The 22,121-nt window shown below is 42.9% G+C and overlaps 1 protein-coding gene across 1 annotated transcript; it reads left to right on the top strand.

The window, feature by feature from the left end:
• The first annotated feature begins 5,359 nt into the window (after positions 1 to 5,359).
• IL15RA (interleukin 15 receptor subunit alpha) lies at positions 5,360 to 20,044 on the top strand. Its single transcript, XM_035549384.1, has 7 exons — positions 5,360 to 5,420; positions 16,260 to 16,445; positions 16,669 to 16,773; positions 17,078 to 17,314; positions 18,000 to 18,041; positions 19,010 to 19,057; positions 19,991 to 20,044. The coding sequence occupies exons 1-7, from the start codon at positions 5,360 to 5,362 to the stop codon at positions 20,032 to 20,034; spliced, it is 723 nt and encodes a 240-aa protein (XP_035405277.1). The 3' UTR covers positions 20,035 to 20,044.
• Positions 20,045 to 22,121: the final 2,077 nt, after the last annotated feature.

Below are 22,121 nucleotides of genomic sequence, written 5' to 3'. Positions count from 1 at the left end.
AGATGTCCAGAAGAGGAGGTGAATCACCCTCTAGATGCACTTGTTGACTCTCTTCATTGACTCAAGGGGGAAATTTGACAACTGTTTGGACAATGCAATTCTCTCTTGACTATAACCAGAATCTCTGGTTGAACCTCTGTTGACCTTGTCAGACATGCTCTATTTAAGGTGCTAAATTTGTATGCCACATGTCAGCTCTGTCTCACTGTTCTGGGAAATAAAAAGCAGTTAAGAACAATTTGTTCACTACAAATAAATAGGTTTGAGGAAAAAAAATCTGATGATCATTTCTGGCATGTGGCATAACCAGGATTTCCCCATATTTCTGTTCTGCAACACAACTGGATGCTGCTGACATGTATGGGAAGGCCCCTTGTGCCAAAAGTGAATTTTGTCATCCCTGTGAACACATCCACACATCTGACCAAGTTCTACAAATCTGAAACAGCTGACAGCAGGGACTTTTTTAGATTCCTGTGTCCTAAAGCTTCTCTCTGCACTGAGCATCCTCCAGATTGAGGAGAGAAAATATTCATACCTTGAGGTGGTGGTAGAGGAAAAAATATATTTGCATATGTCTTTTCCATTGTGGAAAGGATTTGGGCCAGAAAAGAAGAGTGACTGAAAAAAAAGAAGAAACTGGAGCTGATCTAGGCATCACTGTGAGGCCACTCCTGAAGAAAGGGTTTTATCATGGCATCTTTAATGACTTTTCTTGAAAATACTAACCACAGTCCTCTAAGTAATCTGCAAAGGAAACCAAGAGTGGTCTATCTAAGTGCAAAGCCTACCTATCCGAGCTGCAGCTGTTCAGTAAAGGGTAGCACAGCATCCCATGCCTAGGTTAGGTTCCCAGTACATTTCCTCCCAAGTAAAAAGATAAATACTGTGATTTAACTACCACTATCACCATAATTTCAAGGAAGATATAAGCAATCAACAGCATGCAGCTTTTAGAACACCCCACACCCTGGCAAGGTCCATATGAAGAGTTATTCCCTTCAAGAGAGGGCTTAGGCAAGAGTGATTGACAGCAGAAAAGTCGAATTAAAGAAAGAAAGCAAAAAGGTTGCTTATCCTAGTGAGTTATGTGGATATTTACCAAAGATATTTAAACTGGACAGGGTTGCAAAAAGATTGTAGTGCTGTTCTTTCTTTAAACTGACTTGTTCTTCTTTGCAACATCAGGGGCTTTATAAAATAAGCAAGGAACAACTGAAAACTTAGTACTAATCTGTTTTATTTGTGATGGTGAAGTAAAGGAAACATGACTCTTGGGAGATCTTGATACAGACCTCTATGAATTTCTGTTTTCTCCCCAGTTTCTGAATGATTCTGCTATTTTCCACCAGATAAAACTGCATCAGATGCACAGATGCACTTACAACCTCTGCTGTTCAGAGCATCAGACCAAAGGAGTTCACATGGTCAGATTTTTAAAAGCATTTTAAAGGAATTTTGAAAAACCCTCATTAAACATAGATCTAGGGAAGGCTGGTGCTGGGTCTGTGTTTTACCCTCTGGCAACTCCTTTTCTGCATCTTGCTTGGTCTTGTGGCATTGTTTAAATATACAAATAATCTTCAAAGTCTTGGTTTGCCATCCTCACTTCTCTGTGTGACCTGGGCCATGTGAAATCCTATTTTTTTCCTAGCCCTCTACTGAAAGAGAACACTTGTTGGGCAGCAAACCCCTGATGATCACTGGGAGAAAACTCAACAAGCAGCAGAGACACCAGCATCTTCTTTTGCTTCCGCACCTTCCTGGATGCTCAAGATAGTCCTGGTTTTCTCCATCATTATCCAGGATTCCAACACTTCTGAGCTTTTTCAGCACCTCCTCTCCTTTATTACCACACACTTCTGTTGCTAATCATCAAAATTATAAAGCTGATTTCTCTTTTTTTGTCATAAACCCACAGACACAGACACAGACACAGATTTCTAGGTTGGAAGAGACCTCAAGATCATCGAGTCCAACCTCCGACCTAACACTAAGTACTCCACTAAACCATATCACTAAGCTGTACATCTAAACGTCTTTTAAAGACCTCCAGGGATGGCGACTCCACCACCTCCCTGGGCAGCCCGTTCCAATGCTTAATAACCCTTTCGGTAAAGAAGTACTTCCTAACATCCAACCTAAAACTCCCCTGTCGCAACTTTCGCCCATTCCCCCTCGTCCTGTCACCAGGCACGTGGGAGAACAGACCAACCCCCACCTCACTACAGCTTCCTTTAAGGTAACTGTAGAGAGCGATAAGGTCGCCCCTGAGCCTCCTCTTTTCCAGGCTGAACAAGCCCAGCTCCCTCAGCCGCTCCTCGTAAGACTTGTTCTCCAGACCCCTCACCAGCTTGGTCGCCCTTCTCTGGACTCGCTCGAGCACGTCCATGTCCTTCCTGTAGCGAGGGGCCCAAAACTGAACACAGTACTCGAGGTGTGGCCTCACCAGAGCCGAGTACAGGGGGACAATCACCTCCCTAGACCTGCTGGCCACACTGCTTCTTATACAGGCCAGGATGCTGTTGGCCTTCTTGGCCACCTGAGCACACTGCTGGCTCATATTCAGCCGACTATCAACCAATACTCCCAGGTCCTTCTCGGCCAGGCAGCTTTCCAGCCACTCATCTCCCAGCCTGTAGCTCTGCTTGGGGTTGTTGCGCCCCAGGTGCAGGACCCGGCACTTGGCCTTGTTGAACTTCATACAGTTGACCTCAGCCCATCGCTCCAGCCTATCCAGATCCTCCTGCAGAGCCTTCCTGCCCTCGAGCAGATCGACACACGCACTTAGCTTGGTGTCATCTGCAAACTTACTGAGGGTGCACTGGACGCCCTCATCCAGATCATCGATAAAGATATTAAAGAGGACCGGCCCCAGTACCGAGCCCTGGGGGACACCACTTGTGACCAGCCTCCAACCAGATTTGACTCCATTCACCACAACTCTCTGGGCCCGGCTATCCAGCCAGTTTCTAACCCAGCGAAGCGTACGCCAGTCCAAGCCCCGAGCAGCCAGTTTCTTGAGGAGAATGTTGTGGGGAACGGTGTCAAAAGCCTTACTGAGGTCAAGGTAAACCACATCCACAGCCCTTCCCTCATCCACCAAGCGCGTCACTTTGTCATAGAAGGAGATCAGGTTCGTCAAGCAGGACCTGCCTTTCATAAACCCATGCTGACTGGGCCTGATCGCCTGCTCGCCCTGCAAGTGCCGCGTGATGACCCTCAAGATAATCTGCTCCATGAGCTTTCCTGGCACCTGTTTTTTAACCCCTGTTTTTTTTTCTGATAACTTTACCCCTCGCTCAGTCTCTCTGTTCTCACCCTCCCCTTCTGTACCCAGCTCTGCTTTGGGTCAGCTGAATACCTTTTGCTCGCAGAAGCAGTGCTGGTTTTTCCAGGAACCGCTCAGCAAGCTGACCCATTTCACAAAGCTGACCTAACTAATTGCTCTCACAAGCAGTAACTGTTTTTTCTGACCTTTAAAATGTCTAAACGCCGAGTTACAGGACTTTCTCATGCAAACTGTGCTTGTAGCAATTAGCCACCTGGGGTCACCGTTCCTTCCAGTACAGCTGAGTGTACATAGCGTGCTCTTGCTAGGAGAAAAAATCACCGTTTCTAATAAAAACGTAGCGGCTATTATCCACCTACACTGAGATTTGCTGCTTGAAAGTAAATGGTTGCATGCAAGAGCTTTTAGCTCACCTTCCAAAAAGGACCTTTTCCAACCAAAGGAAAAACACAGCTAGTGGAGAACCTGCATCTGCAGTCAAAACTGAGGGATGCAGATTGAGGGGAAAGACTGCAGACCTGGCTCCCCATCTCTCTCTCCATCATGCAAATAGCCAAGAAATTCAGTAGTTTAACCAGGCAAGAAATAGAAGGAGAATTTGGGGAGTTAAGCCCTGCACCTCCTGGGAAAACACCACATATTTAGTAGGGGAAGGACAATCTGTTAGAAAAAGTCTGGGATTTCTCTCAGTGCTGTACGACCCAGACGGCTGTGGTTCTGCACATGCAGTTTCACGTCTCTGGGCATCTTGGAAATAGGTGAAAAATTGGGGTCTATGACTGTCGGACAGATGTTTCAAGAGCAAATCTCTCCAAGTCCTTCTGTGAGCTTTGGCATGATTGTTTCCTCTTATCCTGTTAATTATGGGAGATGATTTGGTAAAAGTGCACTCAGTACTGATATAAAAGCAGCCAACATTTACAGAGAATGGTGAACAGAGCATTTTACCCACAGCAGTTGCTCCAGAAGTCTCACTTGTTGTCTGTGACTTGTTGCAATTGGCTTTGGGCAGTAATCCTCAGCCAAAGCCCCATTGCTACCAAACCCTCCAAGAGGGTCACCTGCATCAGTAAACCCCCAAAAAAGCTTTCATGAAAATGGCAAAATGATACTTAACATGGATAGTATATTAAGTACATTATAAGTAGTACATTTTACAGGTTGTTCTGTCCGCATCAGGAGAAAATACCACGGATAGTTTAAATCCATTTTTCTGTACTTTATCTCAACCAATTCTCAAGGTACTAACCGATGATAATTTCTGTGGAAATGGCTGTAGAGAAACTACACAGAGTTAAAGCACAATATTTCCTTCATCTTTTCCACTTTTCTATCAACATTCGGAAGAACCAGTTCCACTGAATCTGAAACCCAGACAATTTAGGAACAAGAGAAGCCATTTCCAAACCTGCCAGCCCCATCCTAATAGATTTTTTGGGTCAAACCTCCCATCCTTCAGTTCAGCTGTCCCCCAGAGAAACTGCAGACGGGCATACTGAAACACAAATGGAGCGGGGCTAATCAGAAGCAGATAAAGTCTTCTAAAAAGCCAGAGCAATATCTCCTGGGACATTTTTCTTCAGAGGCAGAGCACACAGATGGTGCCTGATGTCCGTTGTCATACACCAGACAGCTATCCTACAGCGAAGGTCCTTCTCAGATGCCTGTCCTGCCACAGATTTGGGTTGAGTGGCTGCACAAACCATTTAAAATCTTTCCCTCTTCTACTGACCTCAGCTGCAGTGGAACAGCTCTGGAGTCAGTAGCTCTGATGTGTCAAACCACTTCCTACACACAACAGCATGCTCTGCGACGGTGAGCATTAAGTTTGATTTCCTGGATAAAAGCAGAAGAGACGGCAGCCTTTATTGTCTCTGGCGGAGCCAGTCAGTGGAACGACAATTTGTTGACCAGAGAGCAAAGTCCTTGCTGCGCACGCAGGGTGGCTCTGCCCATAGGTCTAACCATGCAGTAGACAGCTCGTTGGGTCAGCCAACAGCAGCCCATCGCTTCTGAGAAACTCTTCATCATCCTCGGAGTTGCGGAGAAAAGATGTGAACAAGTCCCATGGAGCTCAAGTGCCTTTTGATGTGGCTCTTGTTTGGATCCGTCAAGGGAAACAGGGCAGGTAAATGACTATTTCTGCTTTTTGGGGAGGGAAAATGTGATTTTCTTTTTTGTGGTGGCTGCCGGAGGATGTTCGCAACATCCTGGCTCCTTTCAGGTAAGGAAAGATGTTAAGAGCTTAAGGAATTTTTTAGTCTAAGGAAACGAGAGAAATGGGTTTTGTGCCCACAAACCAGCAACCGGAGACAATCCAGAGCAGAACAGGATATTTTTTGTCTGAGTAATGCATGTATCCTCCAACCCATCACTGGAACAGTGGGCAGATCAAAGCCACCTTGGGCGCCTTAGGTAGCTCTTTGAATTTGTTTTTCCATTTTGCATGTAACTTTAGGAAATATAAAAATAGACACTGAAATGTCAGTGCTTCTGCAGGCAAAATTGATAGCCGTGCTATTAGTTAAAAGGTGCCATCCATTTTGCTACAGGTAGTAGAGATACCAAATAACCACTCAGCCACACCTCCCAACCAGTAGTGCCTGTAAATTACAAACGGAGGCAGCTAATTCATTCAGCATTCACTGCAGTTTTATACACATATACGTTGTAATACTGCTTATATTTGGCTTATCTATTGTGACAGGTGTGTGCATTAAGAAATGGGGTGATATTTTAGAGTGCTTGCATTTAAACTGCTTTGTTCAGAGGGATACTACTTAAACTCTCAGGATAAATGTGGTATTTCCCTCTGTACCTGCTGGTGATGTCTGGGTTCAGAGGTATGAGCAGACACAGCCTAAGGCAGGATCATGGATACACTGATATTTTAACTACCAAGGGATCATCTCTACCAGGGCTGCATATTTTACTGTGGTCGGGGCACCTCTAGGGATGGCTGGGATGCTTATAACCAACCATCTCTACCCATGAACACAGGAAATACCTTAAAAAATATTTGACGCCCAGGTGATTTTTTTCTGGTTAAATACTTTTGCCTGTAAGCTCCACACCTTTTCCATCGCGGGGTATTTTGATTGCCAAATGAAGTGTCAGTGCCCACAGCCAATGTTTAAGTGCTGTGTGCAAGAGCACCGCTGCGAGACGTTCTGCCAGAGATATGTAAATGGGATCGGTTCTGGGATGAGTCAGGTCCCCTATATCATGCTTTCTGTATTACTCTGCCCGGGACACATTGTGAGAGTTCTTGCTGGCAAGTCTCATTTATCAGAAATCTTTCAGTTTTTTGGAAAAAAAAATAATATTGAGAGGTGCTAAGTAGTTGCATTTTATGCAATTTGATATGATTTCTCTGATGAATGAATAAATGCATAGTATTGCGTTCTTTACTGTACCACTAAGCTCTTCTTTCCTCAGCTTCTTGTACTTATTTTGAATGCCTCTCCCAATGTTTAAACATAGTGTTTTACATAAATATAAATTTCTTCCTGCAAATAACACAATAATGTAGAAAAAATGCCCTTTATACCAAGTTATGATTTTTTTTTTGGTAGAGATGCCTGAAGTATCGTGGCTGCTAGACCTGTTGCTTTTATTCCTTATGGGGTTGAACGAGAAGACTTGGGAACAGATATGAGCAAAGAAAAGGGAAAGAGGCTAGGTCAAGCTGGTCAAAAATCAGCTAGGACTCTCTAATCCCAATACATACAATGCTACTCGTGTTATTTTGCCTTATTCTTTTCAGCTCTTCCCAGTATCACAAGTTCAGTTTTGTAAATAGATCTTGCCATAGTTGTTGTTTGCAAGAGGGTTTCTGTCAAAAAGAGCTATCAAGAATAAATATCATGAGGGTAAAAAGAAAATAAAAAGCCTTTGTTTTACACAGCAGTTTCACTGATGGGTCTCAAAGTACTTTGCAGAGAGTAAGCTCCTATTATATAAATCTGGGGAAACTAGGGATTATTCATTTAGTATATTAAACTACATCTTAGTGCTAAAGAGGAAAAGAGAAAATTAGATTTTCTCTTGAAGAGCATCACATTTATCTCATTTACCCTGCACAGCAGCAGTGCCTAGATGCTGTAGGCATGGATGAGGCTTGAAGTATGCTAGGTGAGGGTCAAATACAAAATAAAAGCTGGACTGTGCTCCTATGACCTTTCCATCTTGCTATTTATCTTACAGGAATACACTGAATAGATTTGCAAGTCAAACCTGGAAAGGATTAAAACTCACAAAAGAAAGAATTTCATTCAACTGAATTTCATTCACACAAGATGGGTACCAGATCTCAGTCATTTAAATGAGAGGAATTTCTTTCCCATTATACTTGCATATTAGTGCTCGCTCCCATGGATTTGAAATGCAATGCAGAATAAATTAAAGTTGTCAAACACATACAAGTGTTTCTTGTAAGGTCAAATAGAGAGCAAATACCTATATAAAACTTCCAGTTATGGTGGTCTTCAGCAGCAAAGTGCCCAACATAGAGCTTCAGTGAAATAAAAGAGGTTTTAAATTGTTAAAATTGTGATTGTGCTAAGGAAAAGCCAATGTTGTGGACAGAGATCCTGCAGTATCTGCTTCTTCCCTGAGACAGAGAAATCTTCTCCCTGTATATGTCCCCATATGTCCTTCCCTTTTGGTTTGATCTTAAGGGTCTTTTCCAACATAAAAGATTCTCTGATTCTGTATGATTTTATGATTCCCTTTTATCATGGTAAAAAATCCACTCCTTAGCCACTACCTTTGGAAAACCACTGCCTTTAACTTTGTTCACTATTTCTTCATTGTACCATGATTTTGGGCCCTCTGCTTTCTTCCCTGATGACCAGCTGAATCCTTTCTCTTTCCTGTTACACTAACTGCGTCTTCAAGTCCAAGCTTTTGGATGTTTTCTATGTCATTTTCCATCTTCTGAACCGGGTCCTGAATACTGGAACAATTTCCCCACCTGGTTTACCAACCCTTCTCATCATCTCCTCCAACCCTTCTCCAAAACTCACACTGCCAAAGTCTTTTAATGACTTTCTTTGGTCAATTCCCTGTTCCTCATCCCTGCAGCAGTAGCAGCATTGTCATCTTCTGCTTTTTCTTTATGTTCTCCCTTTCTAAAGCGCAACCCCCCAGACAAAGAATAGACATCCCTCTTTAGTTGGCAAAATATTTCATGCTTATAAGGTCAGAAAAATCATGAACAATGACAAATAATTTCCATCCCCCTCGTGAGAGCTCCAGCAAAATGCTCAATGACCAGTTCCATGCTAAGGTCATAAATGAAATGAGACCTTAAGATACATTAGAAGTCAAGATTCCCACCAGACCATTTTGTTCAGACTGGGACACATGCTTGTCCTCCAGTTCAATTATTTTCAGAGGATAGTAGCCCTTCCAACCCAGCAAAAGTAAAGGCTGAGAAAGTTCCAGCCAAACATTCTGAATGTCTGCTGCTGCTTAAAAAGCCAATTTTCTTTCTCAGTAATGTATTCTTTCATTTAGATGAAATACCTAAGAGCCAATGTTACTGAACTCACAGACTTAAGGAAAAAACGTAGCTAAATCTATTCAAAAACCAAATGTCACCAAAACAAGGCTTTCACAAATGATATTTTCAAAACCAGACAGTGTTCTCCTGCCCTACTATGTGTAGTGGGTGCCTTTAAAGGGTTTGAGCTCTGTGGCTTTACCTTAGATCAAAAGTTATAAACACCCGGAAACAACAGAATAAGAAAAACAAAGGTTGCTCATTCTCTGATTCATACATTTTCTATTCAGTGCACATTGTTTGGGCTAGTTTTCCTCCCTTTCCCTCCCTTGTGAAACACGCTCCCTCTTTCCTAACTTTCCCTCTTCCAATTCCACCTTTGCAGTCCAAGTCCCCTGCCCAGCCTCCCTGCCAGCTGTGAGATTTCATCCCACTTAGCTTCAGCCACCTGCACCATCAAAGTCTCCAGCGAGGAGGACATGTGGACCCCCTTCATAGCTGGGGAAGATAAAATAGTTCTTTTAGAGCGCAGTTCATCTACTAGATTGGAGATAAGGGTGCAATGAGTCACATCCTGTAAGTCTCTTTCTAGTGACTACAGGGGAATTGAAATGTCTGCTGGGTGACACTCATTAGTCTATGCCTCACAACAGCTGAGAGTTGGGGTGCATGGGGATAGCTGTTTAGGAAGAGGGAAGGCAGATGTTCAGAAGAGCATCTGGGTCAGCAGAAGATGCCACAAACTCTTCGGGCTGCTCTGTTGGGAACTCACAACAGCTGAGCTTTAAAATGAAATCAATGCACTGGCTAACCCATGCTAATTCCCAATCCAAGCACATAAGACTGTTCAGCCACCACTGCAGCCAACAAAAAGTGAGAAGCACCTGTAGGCATTGCATTGGAAAATGTAAGCTAGATGTCTGGTGTCCTCCAGAGACATCTGTCCAGCTCTAGTCCTTACAGAGGGAGCTAAGAAAGCAGGTTCCTGAAAGTAAATTTTGATTGTGAACTACCTCTGAGCATGAGAAAGCTTAGTCCATTGAGAAATGAACTCTAGCCTTGCAGTTTATGGAAAACCTCTGATTTAAAAAAAAAAAAAAAAAGATTCCACTGCCTAGGTTAATGGCAAACAGCTGGTTAGCATCATCAAGCCAAGAGATGAGAGAGGTGCATTTCTCCCAAACCTAATTTTCCATGCACCTACAAAGTGTTAAAAAAAGACATCCTGCCAACTCATTCTCCATTCTCATGTCTTCTCAATAGAAACATGTTCTAGAACCAACACACCCAGCAGACATTGAATTGCCTGGTCCTTAGAACAGGACATTAGGAATATTGAAACCCATCTCCTGCCCTGTAGGGCTGGTCTCTTCTCCATCACTGTCTGCATTAAATCTTGTGCCTGATATTTCATCTGCAATGCATTTCTGTCCCTTAAACTGCAGACTCATTACCACTAAGATGAATTCATAAAATAATCTCTGTGCAATCTACAGTGTAGATAACGAAATCTCACAGGCAAATTTTCATAAACATCAGGTCTGCAGCTCAGCCTTGCAGCTCTAATCTATTGCCCCCTTACAAATCCACCTAGACCATAAATGACATTAATCAGATGGGAAAGAAGCAGGCAGAGTTATAGCTAGCTTGTTATCAGGCCCTTTGGGAAAAAGTCTTGAAGTTAGAAAAAGTTCATTACCATTTCAGTCCAGTTGCTGGTATCAATTCCTTCTGTTCACCCATATCAGTTTCATCTTCAAGAGATATGCTCTATTTAGAGAGCACAGAGTTTCAGACAGCATGAACCCCCAGGGCTGAATTAGCTTTTCAGGCACATCTGGGGAAATCTCTTCATTTTGACATGGTTTGATTTCTTGGCATCTCTGGGGAAAGGCTGTCTTCATCTCTGAACTGGCAGGTGTGTGAACTGCCTGGTTCTGCTTCTAGCTTCTAGCTAGATCTTCAAACAGCAAGTTTTCTACCGATCCCTTCATACCACCTTTGTATTTAAGGGAAAATTGCCCTGTTTTTACATCTTGCTGTTTTAACTTTACATCAGAATAATGTCAGTGCCAGTGACACAAATCCACATGACAGAGGAAATTCTGAGTTTAGGTCGCCATGGCATGACTCATTGCCTGTGTTTACCAAATAACTAAAAATACCTGCTAGAAATTTCCCCATCCTCTTGTTCTGTACGGAAGGTGTTGTTCTGATGCCTTATCTAACACAGCTCTGCCAACTCAGAAGGCAAAAACACAGATGAGCTTCAAAAATCCTAATACCACCAGCACATCTGCTGTCAGCAAAGTTTTATATTGGGTCAGTAATAACTTTGGTTGGGAAATCTCAGGGAAAAAAACAACAAACATAGTGCTAGAGGAATTAATGGTGATTTAGCTAGTGGTTTTCTTTCCTCTGAGCCTACATAATGGCATTAGGTGCTGAGGGTAGCCAAAAGATTAGTGCCTAACCTGTAGGGATAGAAAGCAGTGGTAAGTTCATAGGGATGACTCTGGGAAAGATAGATCCGCAGCAAGTAATTTACTGAGTTTCTGAATTGGTCAGAGCATTGAAAGAAAGACTTCTATCACTAATGCCATCGGGTCTTAGTGGCTATTTTGCATGTCATGAAGAGCTCTCCAGTCCCACAGAGTGGGGTTTATCTTCCCTAATTTTGATTAACAACCCAGTCTCACCTTGATGTCTATGTTCCTTGCTTAATGACTGAGTTACAGTGATTTAATTTTTAACTATGCATTGGTCACCAAAGGCAGTTAAGCTTTATTTAGCACATGACAATGAACTCACAAAAAAACAGTGTGTGGTTTGTGTGCCAAAGTGCAGGCATGTCACGATATTCTGCCTGGCACTGGCCTCCAATAGCTTTTTTGTGATATCTGACAGCTTATGTGGAGGTCCCAGATGCCCTAAGACATTTGAAGTAGCACTGGAGACCTTTCCTTAAGCAGTAATAGCAGGAATCCCACCTATATTGTGGCTGATATGCAAAGTAGTTGGCTTGCAGGTCTTATCAAACTTAATTTTGGGGAGCACACCAAAAGGTGCAGTACCTACTTTGTACATTTTATGTTTCACAGATATCAGTCGTGAATTTACAAATTTCCATCCACTGTATGATAATATCTCAAATCAGATACAAAATTTCCAGGAATGCTGTAGACACCAAAATCCCATTAATATGTGGAGAAATGAGGAATCTCAGCTGGAATAATAGAATAGTTAGGTAGTACCTCTAGGTGTTAACATAGAGTCATATGGCAGTTTTGGTGGGGAGGAGATGAAAATGGTAAGGGGGGAGTGATGAAGCTTGCAAATGAAGGAAAGAGGAGATGGGACATCAAGATCAAAAGAGAAGGAAATAGGGGCACCCAGCACTTTGTCATGGGGGTGAGGAAGTAAAGGATGTGGTAAAGGAAAGTGAGGAGGCAAACAAAACCACCAAGAGGACTTCTGAAAGTGTTGTGAGGGCGTTGAACTACTAGTGCTATGGGATGGTAGTGGCTTTTAAACTGACTCTGGCAGGAGTGTAGCCCTGGAGCAGATGTGGAGAAATGCTCAAGTGGGAGGAAAGCTGGGCCATGGAAAACTGGGCCACCAGAGGCTCTGAGGCTGGTGACTCCTAGGTGTGCTGGCCCTTTATAAGACCTATATTTTCTTACCACAGCAATTCAAACAAATTAACATTAGTTCCCATCTAGGTGCAAAACAGCAATAAAATTAAAATTCACCTCCCTTAAAAAATGTAAAAGTCAGAAATCTAGTCAAGGAGTAAATCTGCACTACCATTCCACAGTTCCCTGGCTTCTTCCCATCTATTGGCTCTTCTATCACCCACACTGCAGTCTTTTTGGGACAAACCATCCAATTTCCTTGGGCACAAAGACTGAAGTTCTGGGGTGGTGGATGCCAGAGACTGTTATGTGTAGGCAATATGATCCAGACCTCACCCTGTCTCCTTCTTCTCTGCACACTCTTCCCACACTACCCCAAGGCATCTAATGCCATGAAACACCCTTGCACACCTATATGCCACCACCTACATCCCCTGCAGATTTGGGGAATACATAATCTTCCTTCATGGGAGTTTGAACATGTAAATTAGCTTGAGACTGTGAAGTAGCTAAATGTCAAAGTACTGGGAGCTTTTATGGGTTTTGGTGGCCAAACTATAGTTTCCAGTCTTAGACAGACTTCATGGAGTGTGTAGTCATTATCATGAATTTTCATCGCATCTACTGCCACAATGTCTGGAGTCCTGGCTGATAGCTAGGGCTCATTTGGGGTAGGCATGATGCCAATAGCTGTCAAACACAGAAAGTTTAGGACCCAAAAATGAGGCAAGAAAGTACAGAAGTAATACTGATCATCGCATTGGGCAACGACTGTTCTTGAAAGGGGTGTAGAAGACCACTGAAAGAAAACACCTTTGAAGACGTATAGGATACTTAAAGACAACGAAGAGGAATAATGGCAGTGGATATCTTGACATGTCCATATTCATGCAAGGTTCCTCCCACTGTGAGGACTGGTTCTGCAAAAAGCCCCAAAGCTGATGACTTCAATATCAAACACATGGGTGAGGAGGTCTAACATGAGAAGAGAAGTCAATGGTTTGAAAGGGTGTGATTGTTGATAAGGAGAAGGCTCTTGAAAATGGAAGCAAAACATATGACATGACAGTGAAGCAGTGGAAGCCAACAGAGGGAAGCCAGAAGTCCAGAATGGTCAAGATAAGGCCCAGGAAATTCATCTTTCCAAATGCTTTCTGGATCAGAGAGGCAGGAATGTGCTTGCAAAAGCCAAAGAAGATACTGCAGTGGTTTACAAGTGAGAAGGTGAGAATTTGAGTGATGTGGATGAAACGAAAACGCTAGGTCCTAGGAGTTTTGCATGAGATCCAGCTGCAACTTGTATGCGTTGATACATGAGCACCAGCCAGAGTAGAAGTCAGGCATTGCTTGCTGCCTGCTGCCTGCGCACCATTTCTGCACAACCCTTATCCGATGCCTGCAAGTTCAGAAGAACCCCAACTTCATTTGATCATTGATTAAAACAATAGTCACCCTTCATGATGAGTAGGCTAGATGCTGTGGGTTTTCTTAAGAAGATACTAAAGAATTGTAGGTCTGTGTGCCTTGTGCTGAGATTCAGATCTGCAATCTGCTTCAAAGAGGCTTTTGAAGTCCTGAGGGAAGCATGCATTTAGCTTACAGGGAAAGTGAGAGTACATGCTCTCAACTTGCTGCTCATCTGATAACTCTTTAATTTTAATCACCCTGACAGTCTGTGGTAAACCATGTGGTTAACTATTTCGGGTGCAGTAGCTTCACTCGAAGCCACAGTCTGATGTCGTTTATGAAGCAAATCCTTTGATAACACAAAGATGCAAGGGGATTAAAATAGTCCTTATGCAGCTTGGCTGTTAAACCACTCACAATACTTTTGATTGTGGCCTTCTTCGCACTTTGTGACTTTTACTAAGTGGCAGGATAATGAAAAGCAAAAAAGGGCAGAAAATATCAAAGGGAGAAAATGATGGATGGCTCTGAAAGAAAAGGGCATTGCAGGACTGGGCCTGGGAAACACTGATTGGTTTGCTGTCAGCATAGCTTTGTTTCAAGAAGGCACTTTGGGAGTCAAGGGCAGATGCCAAATGAACAATGAGCAGGAATTCAAGGCCCTTTCGCAGTCATTCTTGCCGGTTGCCAAGGCTGCATTAATTATGGCTGCAGAAAATGCGAAGACACAGTGACTAAGACATTTTACTCATAATAGCTGTTACTATTATGCATAAGCATAAAGGGCCACGGGTCATGCACCCAAAGATACTGAGCATCCGCCCCAATGCAGCCAATGTGTTTTATTTTCAAATTTCTCAGCCTTTAAACCTTAAATAATCATTAAGCAGTGCCTTTATCGTCTTCTGGGTCTGCAGATCAACTTCTGTGGGCTTTTCAAGTGCACTGAAATGATCTAAATTCATTTCCAACTGATTGAGAAGTATATTTAGATGCAATTTGCTGATGACACAGCACTTAACATCCTTGTTTGGGGACAAGTTATATTTAGGTTTACAAACTTATTTCACAGTAAGCTGCTCTTTGGTGTGCTCAGACAGAACTGAGAGTGTAATCTCCTTCCCAATGTTTGCTTGTAGATGATCCCAACTTTTAATGACTTAGTTTTGCTTATGAAGCTTCACTCCATAGATTCAGGGCTACACACTCTGGTGCAGGCAGCAGCTCTACGATATGATCATCTGCAGCTTCATTAAGAAATTTTGGGTAGTGTTGCATACTGCCCAGCTGCTGGGTGCAGAAAGACAGGGCTCAACAGCCTGCTTCGGGCAGCTGGGGCAGGAGCAGGCAGATCTGCCTGGTGGCTCCCAACAGCTGCTGCAGCACATCCTGGCTCCAGCATCCTTTCTCCTCTAGAGGAAACACAAGGGCACTGGGTCAGTGCCTCCTACGTAAAAATTGTAGACAAGTGAGGGTTTGGTACTGGGTGGAGATTCCCAAGGCCAGGATTTTCTGTGTCCTGCACAAATCCATACTTGTAAAATCAATGGGAGCAGCTAACTCCAATGTGAATAAGGCTTTGGAGGGAGGGATTGCTTTAAAATGATGATGATGATGATAAATGCACAAAGCCATGCACTTAAAATAACTAATAGTTTCAACAGACAATCAGAGTCTCTCCTTGACATGGAAACAATCAAAAGCAAATCTCTGCAGCCCTCACATTCCCTTCATGACACCCAGTTTCATCCCTCAACCCTCCCACGAGGAAGCAGTCATTCATTAGGAGGAAGAGGAGAGGGAGGAAGCTGGATTTGCATTGCATGTTGACTCAGCTGACCCTAGGTTCCCTTCCAGAACAACCAGGCAGGGCTGCAGAGAGGCCTGGCTGTGCACGTTGTGTGGTGCCATCACCTCATGGCTGTGCACCCATACTGCACGTGGGTGACTTTCAAACCTCCCACAAGGTATGTTTCTTCTCCAGGAGTGCTGTCCAGTCTCAACTTGAGCCCAACAGCAGCCCAAGAGGTAGCTCTGCAGTTGGAGAGCTCCTCCTAGGGAAACCTGTACGCAGTAGGCATTGTCTATCCAACTTCAACCTCACAGCCCCATAGGTTCCCAGGTATAAATGCACTAATGCAGAACTCGCTGGGGGTGACAGTTTGAATTGCATTTCACACGGATGATTTTCTTGCCAGCCTGGATTTAATTTCCATTAGCCAGCTTAGGTGAACCTCTTGAAAATGCTTTCTTCCACCTCTACAACTTCATCTCTCTTACTGGGAGCAGAATTAGGCTCCAGGCACCTAATTGAGCTCTGTCAATGATCTGGTATTGATAACACAGAAAGATACTGGAAGTCCGTGGTGAGTAAAGTACATGTATAGGCTGCTCTGATTCAGAGGTTTTCTGTTTGCAGGAAAATGCCCACCTCCTCCAAGGACTGAATTTGCTGACGTTGCTGCTGAAACATATCCAGTGGATACCAAACTGTATTATGTATGTGATGACGGCTACAGGAGGAGAAGCGGGCAGTACTCGGGAATTCGGTGTCGGAATATATCGGGGACTGTTTCTTGGGTCTACAGGGAATTTGAATGCATTGGTAAGTGATTACTTAACCTTTCTCTGCACTTGCAGTGGTGTTTTTCCAATGAGTTAGTCAGTGTAAGATGCATCAGGGCATTGCTCTAACAAATGACCTTTTGTGCTTATCTGTGGAAATTAAAACTTACAACAGGTCTATCCTGCCTGTAAAAGTTTGGGTGCTCAGGCTTAGCTCTGCTATTTATCCTGTTGTAATTCAACAAATATATCTTCTCTCACAGATGAGAAAATTTTGTTGTCAAATGCTCCCACGGTGGAGTTAAATTTTACACAGGAGACGAGAAAAACACAGAGCCCTGCACCTCCAAAGCAAGAAAACATTTCAGGTAAGTTAAAGCCTGTTCCTTTGTACCACTTCTCCCACTGATTTCCGTGGAAGCAGTATAAGAATGAAGATGAGCAATTTTTAATTATATTTTATAGCCAAAGAGAAATAAGAAATTGCTATAATACCATCTTGGCTGAACAGGTGTAAGCAAATTCCTTCTTTATACTCTCACAATGAGCTAGGAAAGCTTGGTGCACCCTACTTGACTACATTTTGTATGAACACAAATCACGTTGATTCAGAAACAAAAGCAGTAGGTCAGATGTATCTGTCTAACCGCGTGCTGCCTTGTGATTTCCCAGGTTTTTGTGGTACACCCAAGACTATTCCACATGCCTCTCTAAAAATGGACAAAGATTATTCCGTGGGGCAAGTATTATATTTCAAATGCCAGGCTGGTTACGATAAGCGACCTCCTATCTCTGGCACACGCACGTGCAAGAAGGTGAACGGAAAAACCATCTGGACACCCCTCAACATGCGATGTACCAATGACAGCAGCATTAGGGACGAGTGGCTGTCACCCGTTACTGAGCCAGGTAAGGTTTTTGCTTTGGCATCACATCAGTGTGATGACCTGTTCATGGAGGGGCCACACCCCACCAACTCAGCACATCGGTCCTAAGGAACGACCTGCTTGGGGCTCAGGGTGGAGAGATCGGTGACTGCAAAACTCCAGTACTGTTGGAGATGACATCTACTGGGAGGATACAGCTGCCTCCTGCTTGGTCTTTGCGTCTTCTCATGCTTACTGCAATATTGCAAAAGGAAGCACAAATCTGGGAGCAGATAGTCATATATTGGGAAGAAAATAGTAGAATAAGCCTTTCTCTTTTCTCCTTGCTCCTAGCAGATGAGATCATCTATCCTCACTTCACAGTAAGGTACTCCAAAAGGTACATCTAAGCATCTCTCAAAATTGCTCAAGGTTTTAGATGAATTGCACCCTAGAAAGATTTACTTCTCCCCAGTGACTGTAACAGAACCCAGATGACTATTTCAGAGGCCACATGTGCATAATGGTAGCTGACACAAACACCAGCCCTCGTGACTTGTAGCAGGCCATGTGGTGGAGCAGGGATGTTTGGGCAAGCCCCTTTGCACCTCTTGGGAGCAACTTGGCCATTGTTGCCTTGTTGGTGCTCTGACTGTAGGAATGAATCACCTATCTCACTGGACACGCTGATTCGGTATTAACCCAGGATTTTCTCCCCTTCTTTATAGATCTGCCTGTTTTCCTACAGCATCCAGTTCAGTGTGTTTCAGGTATGCTAGTCACAGCTGTTGTTTGGTCTTTCCTCCTCCATCAAGACAATCATTTTTTTTCCATTCGTAAATTCATGTAGTGCTATCAGGATGAAGGAACTTCTTGCCACAATGGAAATAACCCATCAGCGTGCCAGTCCCAGAAAAGGACACAACCTATTGAAAAGTCAGAGATTATAAATATTTGAAACTTTTAAACTAGTTTTATGAAAAACAAATGACTCTGGATGATGAATTAGGCCGTTTTGGACTTTAATCCTTTAATTCAACTGAACAGTAATTCCAATTTCTTGCAAATGCACATTCAAGCCTGAACAAGGTCATTCTTTCCAGTTAGTGCACCAGAACTGTATTCCCCCAAAATGTTGTAGTCCCCTTTGTTAAAACATAATGCCTTTAATGAGGCTAGATAAGGAATATTCTCCCCTTTCTCAGTTCTCCCCGCAGCATTCAGCATAGAAACGTTTATCAAGATACCACTCTTACAGAACCTCTTGTCAAAAACCTGATGATACCTCATACTGAACTAAAGTTCAGAGCTTCCTTTTCAGGATAAGGGAGAAATTCAGTGTATTTCTTGCACTGGAGAAGTTTTAGGTTCCATTTGTTGGAAAAATGAGATCCTGTTTGAAGCACGTTTCCAATTGCTTGCTTGGCACCTTGAAAGTCATTCTTCCCAGTCTCATATGAAATAAAGATCCTAGCTGGATCCCATTCCCTGGAAGATACAGCCACTTCATGCCCACCTTTGGCAGATAATCAGTTTGGCAGATATGTTGATATCCAGGCTGGAAACATGTATAAATGGTCAAAAAACAAACATGACAATTATTAAGTCTGCTGTGCAGAGGCAACGCTGTCAGACCTAGCCTGAGTCTGCCCTCATCACTGCTTTGATGCTGGAACGAGCTGGCTCTTCGCCAAAAGAGCAAATCGATGCAACATCAAGAATTTCTCTCTCTTTGTAGGTTCAGCTCATCCATCCTTTTCCTCTTCTATGATACTGCCAGTGACAGGTATGCCATTTTATTAATTGAGCTCAGACCTCACCCTGTCCCCCAGAGCAGTTACTTTGCCTTTCAATTTGCTGTTCTATCGAAGAGGTCCATCTCTGGTATAAGAGCTAATAAATGTACTGCAAGACACATCTATGTCCATGGATCGGGTGAGATGTCAGGAAAGAAAGTGTAGAGACTGTTTAAGCACTTCAGCTTTCTATGTAGCAGTTTTTAAAGTCATATAAGAGAAGAAAAAAAATAGGTTGACCAAAAATCTAGTTTTAAAATGAAGTAATTTTCAAATTCTTCCTCTGAAATGTAATGTGAATTCAGTGAGTAACTTCCACTGGAGAAAAGGAGGAAAATGTAAATATTTAAATGATGTGTTTCTTACACATTTTCAAAGGAGTAAAAGAGGATGGGAAAATAAAATATTTGCTTACAGCTAAACTGATGCATTTAGATCAGTCTGAAATGATTTTCTTCTCCCCCTTCCCCATCTCCCATTCAATCATTAGCTGCTAAAATAGAAATCAGCTCTTACTGTGCACATGCTCAAGACTTCGTACAAGGGCTCTTGATTCCAGCTGGAGTCTGCTGCTGACAGCCGTAGAGCACATTATAATAAGGAGGAATAATGGAGTGTGATAAAGGAAGGGAAAGAGAAGTACTGCAAACTATGCCAGAGACTGCAGCATCAGCAGCCCCTGGTTATTTGGCTCTGGTTGCTCTCTGGTTGTCCAGGTCCCCTCTGGCTGGGTCCTTTTTGCCCCAGGGAGCAAAGCAATGGGGCACTGTGGGGGAACTGCTGCCTGTGGACATAAGAACAGTATAAGATCCTCTCCCAGTCCTATCCTCTGTTTTTCCCAGTTGGGGTAACTGCAGTAATCTCCGTGGAGCATTACAGATAACTCCAGGTGCTGACTTTGTGCTGATTTTGTGTTTTTACAGCTATCTTTTTTGTTCTGTTTACCCATTCTGCTGTCTTTGTGTGACTCGCCAAGCAGAGATGGTAAGTGGGAAGGAACCAGGAAAATATGAAATCTAAAAAAAAAAAATCCCTTGTACTGGAAGAGCCATCAGCCAGATCAGCCATCTCATTATTGCACTGCTTAGATTTCTGAATACTTTCTGCGGTATTAAATAAATGACCCTGGATTTTGGGTTGTCTGGTTCAGCTGTTAAATGCTCGTACAAGAAAAGCAGGAATCAGAGCTTTTGAAATCAAAAAGCATGCATAAAACTGCTTTGTCCCAGCCATTGTGGAACTGAGAATAACAGTTCAAATAACGGGTGGAAAATGAATCCCGTGAGGAAATTAAGGTTAATTATGCAAATATGTTGGTTTCAGATAGATTACGCAATCAGCTTTTTTCTCTCTGGCTGATCTGTGGGAAGTCTGGTGAAGCATCTGCCACCACCACCACGTAATTCTTCTTCCTTCATCCCCCTGATTTCTCAGTCATATCATGACAACTTTGTACTTCAGACTTATTTCAGTCTGGCCTCCTCGCTCTTTCTGTTACCACACTGAGATGCATAAAGACTGCTCCTGCTCACTGGCTCCCCAGCCTCGTTAATCCAAAATGTCCCAATTTCACACTTGGGAGTTCTCTTTTTCTCCTCTTTCTTTGCTAATCCTCATCCCAATTTCTCCTCATGTTCTTCACTAATGACTAACGGGCTCTGCTTGTCTGCTGAATGGGGATCTTTCTCTACAAGGCAGAGGGAGGAACTTTGTCTAACCACCATCAGTGCTTTTTGCCTGTTCATGATAGGATAAAGCCATAGAAAGTGTAGACAACGCTTTGAAACTTGTGTTAGCGAAGATGGTTAACCATGGTGCAGACTGCCTGGGCCACTGTGGGGTTTCTGAGAATATGATAGGAGAATAATTACCAAGAAAGTTCTACATTTCATTGGCCCTGTGGTGGAGCAAGTGCTGGAATAGCTGATCCCAAAAGAAAGGGTAATTGAGATCCTAAGTGGTGTCTTCTGCAGAAAGTGCTGGATGATTTTTCCCCGTAAATATAGAAGAAGCCATAGAAAACCTGCCTTTTCTCAGCTGTGATGATAACTTTCCAGGGAATTGTGGCATTCAGATCTAAGCTTGTGAAATCAAGGCCTTGCTGCAGAAGAACCGGGTTGCATCTTACTGGACTTCTTTGTGGTCCAGTATGCACATGTGTTTTTCATTGCTCCCGTCTTCCAATTATTGCAAACTATCTCCGCAACAGTTACTATATTATTACATTCCTGCTGTATTTAGTGATTATTCTATTCTATTCTATTCTATTCTATTCTAAACTATCCCATCCCATCCCATCCCATCCCATCCCATCCCATCCCATCCCATCCCATCCCATCCTATCCTATCCTATCCTATCCTATCCTATCCTATCCTATTCTACTCTTATCCCAGATCAGAGAAGGATGCTGCAGATTGTGGCAGCAGATAATTTGTCTATGCCTTTTGTAGCTGCAGAGCACCAAAGAGCCTAGCATAAAGGCATCTGAGGACAGATTCAAGCACAACTTCAGCATATGCAATACTTGACATGTACTTACGTTATTGGGAATTTATGAGGTCTGAATAGTCTTCTGCCTCTTTTTAGCTATGTTTTGCCTGGGAGGATGGTGTTCATCTGACAAAATGTAGGCAGCTATGCCTGAGATAGACAATGGGAAGGAACAAGTCCTTTAGGGGATCACCATGTTGCCTATATATATATGCATATATTTATTTATGTCAAATATATTCACACATATACACTGCTTAATATATATACATGTACTGCAATATATATACATATACATGTATATATATAGCTCTGTCTATATATGTACGTAGCTTTACACATATATACATATGTACGTATGTATGTACATTTACACATATATACATATGTATATGTATATAGGCCAAATGACTCACTGGCTTAAGCCATGGGTTTCGCTTCATTGACTCTAAATGATGCCCAAATTTACCAGATTACCTATAGATGCTTACATGGTATATGTCAAAAACCAAACGGGATGAATCCTTTTCTTATAGTTCAGGAGGTATAGAATGTTAGTGTAA

The sequence above is a fragment of the Cygnus atratus genome, chromosome 1 (assembly GCF_013377495.2).
Source record: "Cygnus atratus isolate AKBS03 ecotype Queensland, Australia chromosome 1, CAtr_DNAZoo_HiC_assembly, whole genome shotgun sequence".
NCBI classification, from domain to species: domain Eukaryota; kingdom Metazoa; phylum Chordata; class Aves; order Anseriformes; family Anatidae; genus Cygnus; species Cygnus atratus.
Note: the sequence above shows the minus strand (reverse complement) of the source record. Positions and strands in the feature narration are given on the sequence as shown.

What these genes read in the sequence shown, in the direction of transcription:
- IL15RA (XM_035549384.1), top strand. Translation starts at nt 5,360, where the DNA reads ATGGAGCTCAAGTGCCTTTTGATGTGGCTCTTGTTTGGATCCGTCAAG. An exon ending in CGTCAAGGGAAACAGGGCAG is followed by an intron (nt 5,421 to 16,259) that starts GTAAATGACTAT and finishes TTCTGTTTGCAG; the next exon opens with GAAAATGCCCACCTCCTCCA. An exon ending in GTCACCCGTTACTGAGCCAG is followed by an intron (nt 17,315 to 17,999) that starts GTAAGGTTTTTG and finishes CCTTCTTTATAG; the next exon opens with ATCTGCCTGTTTTCCTACAG.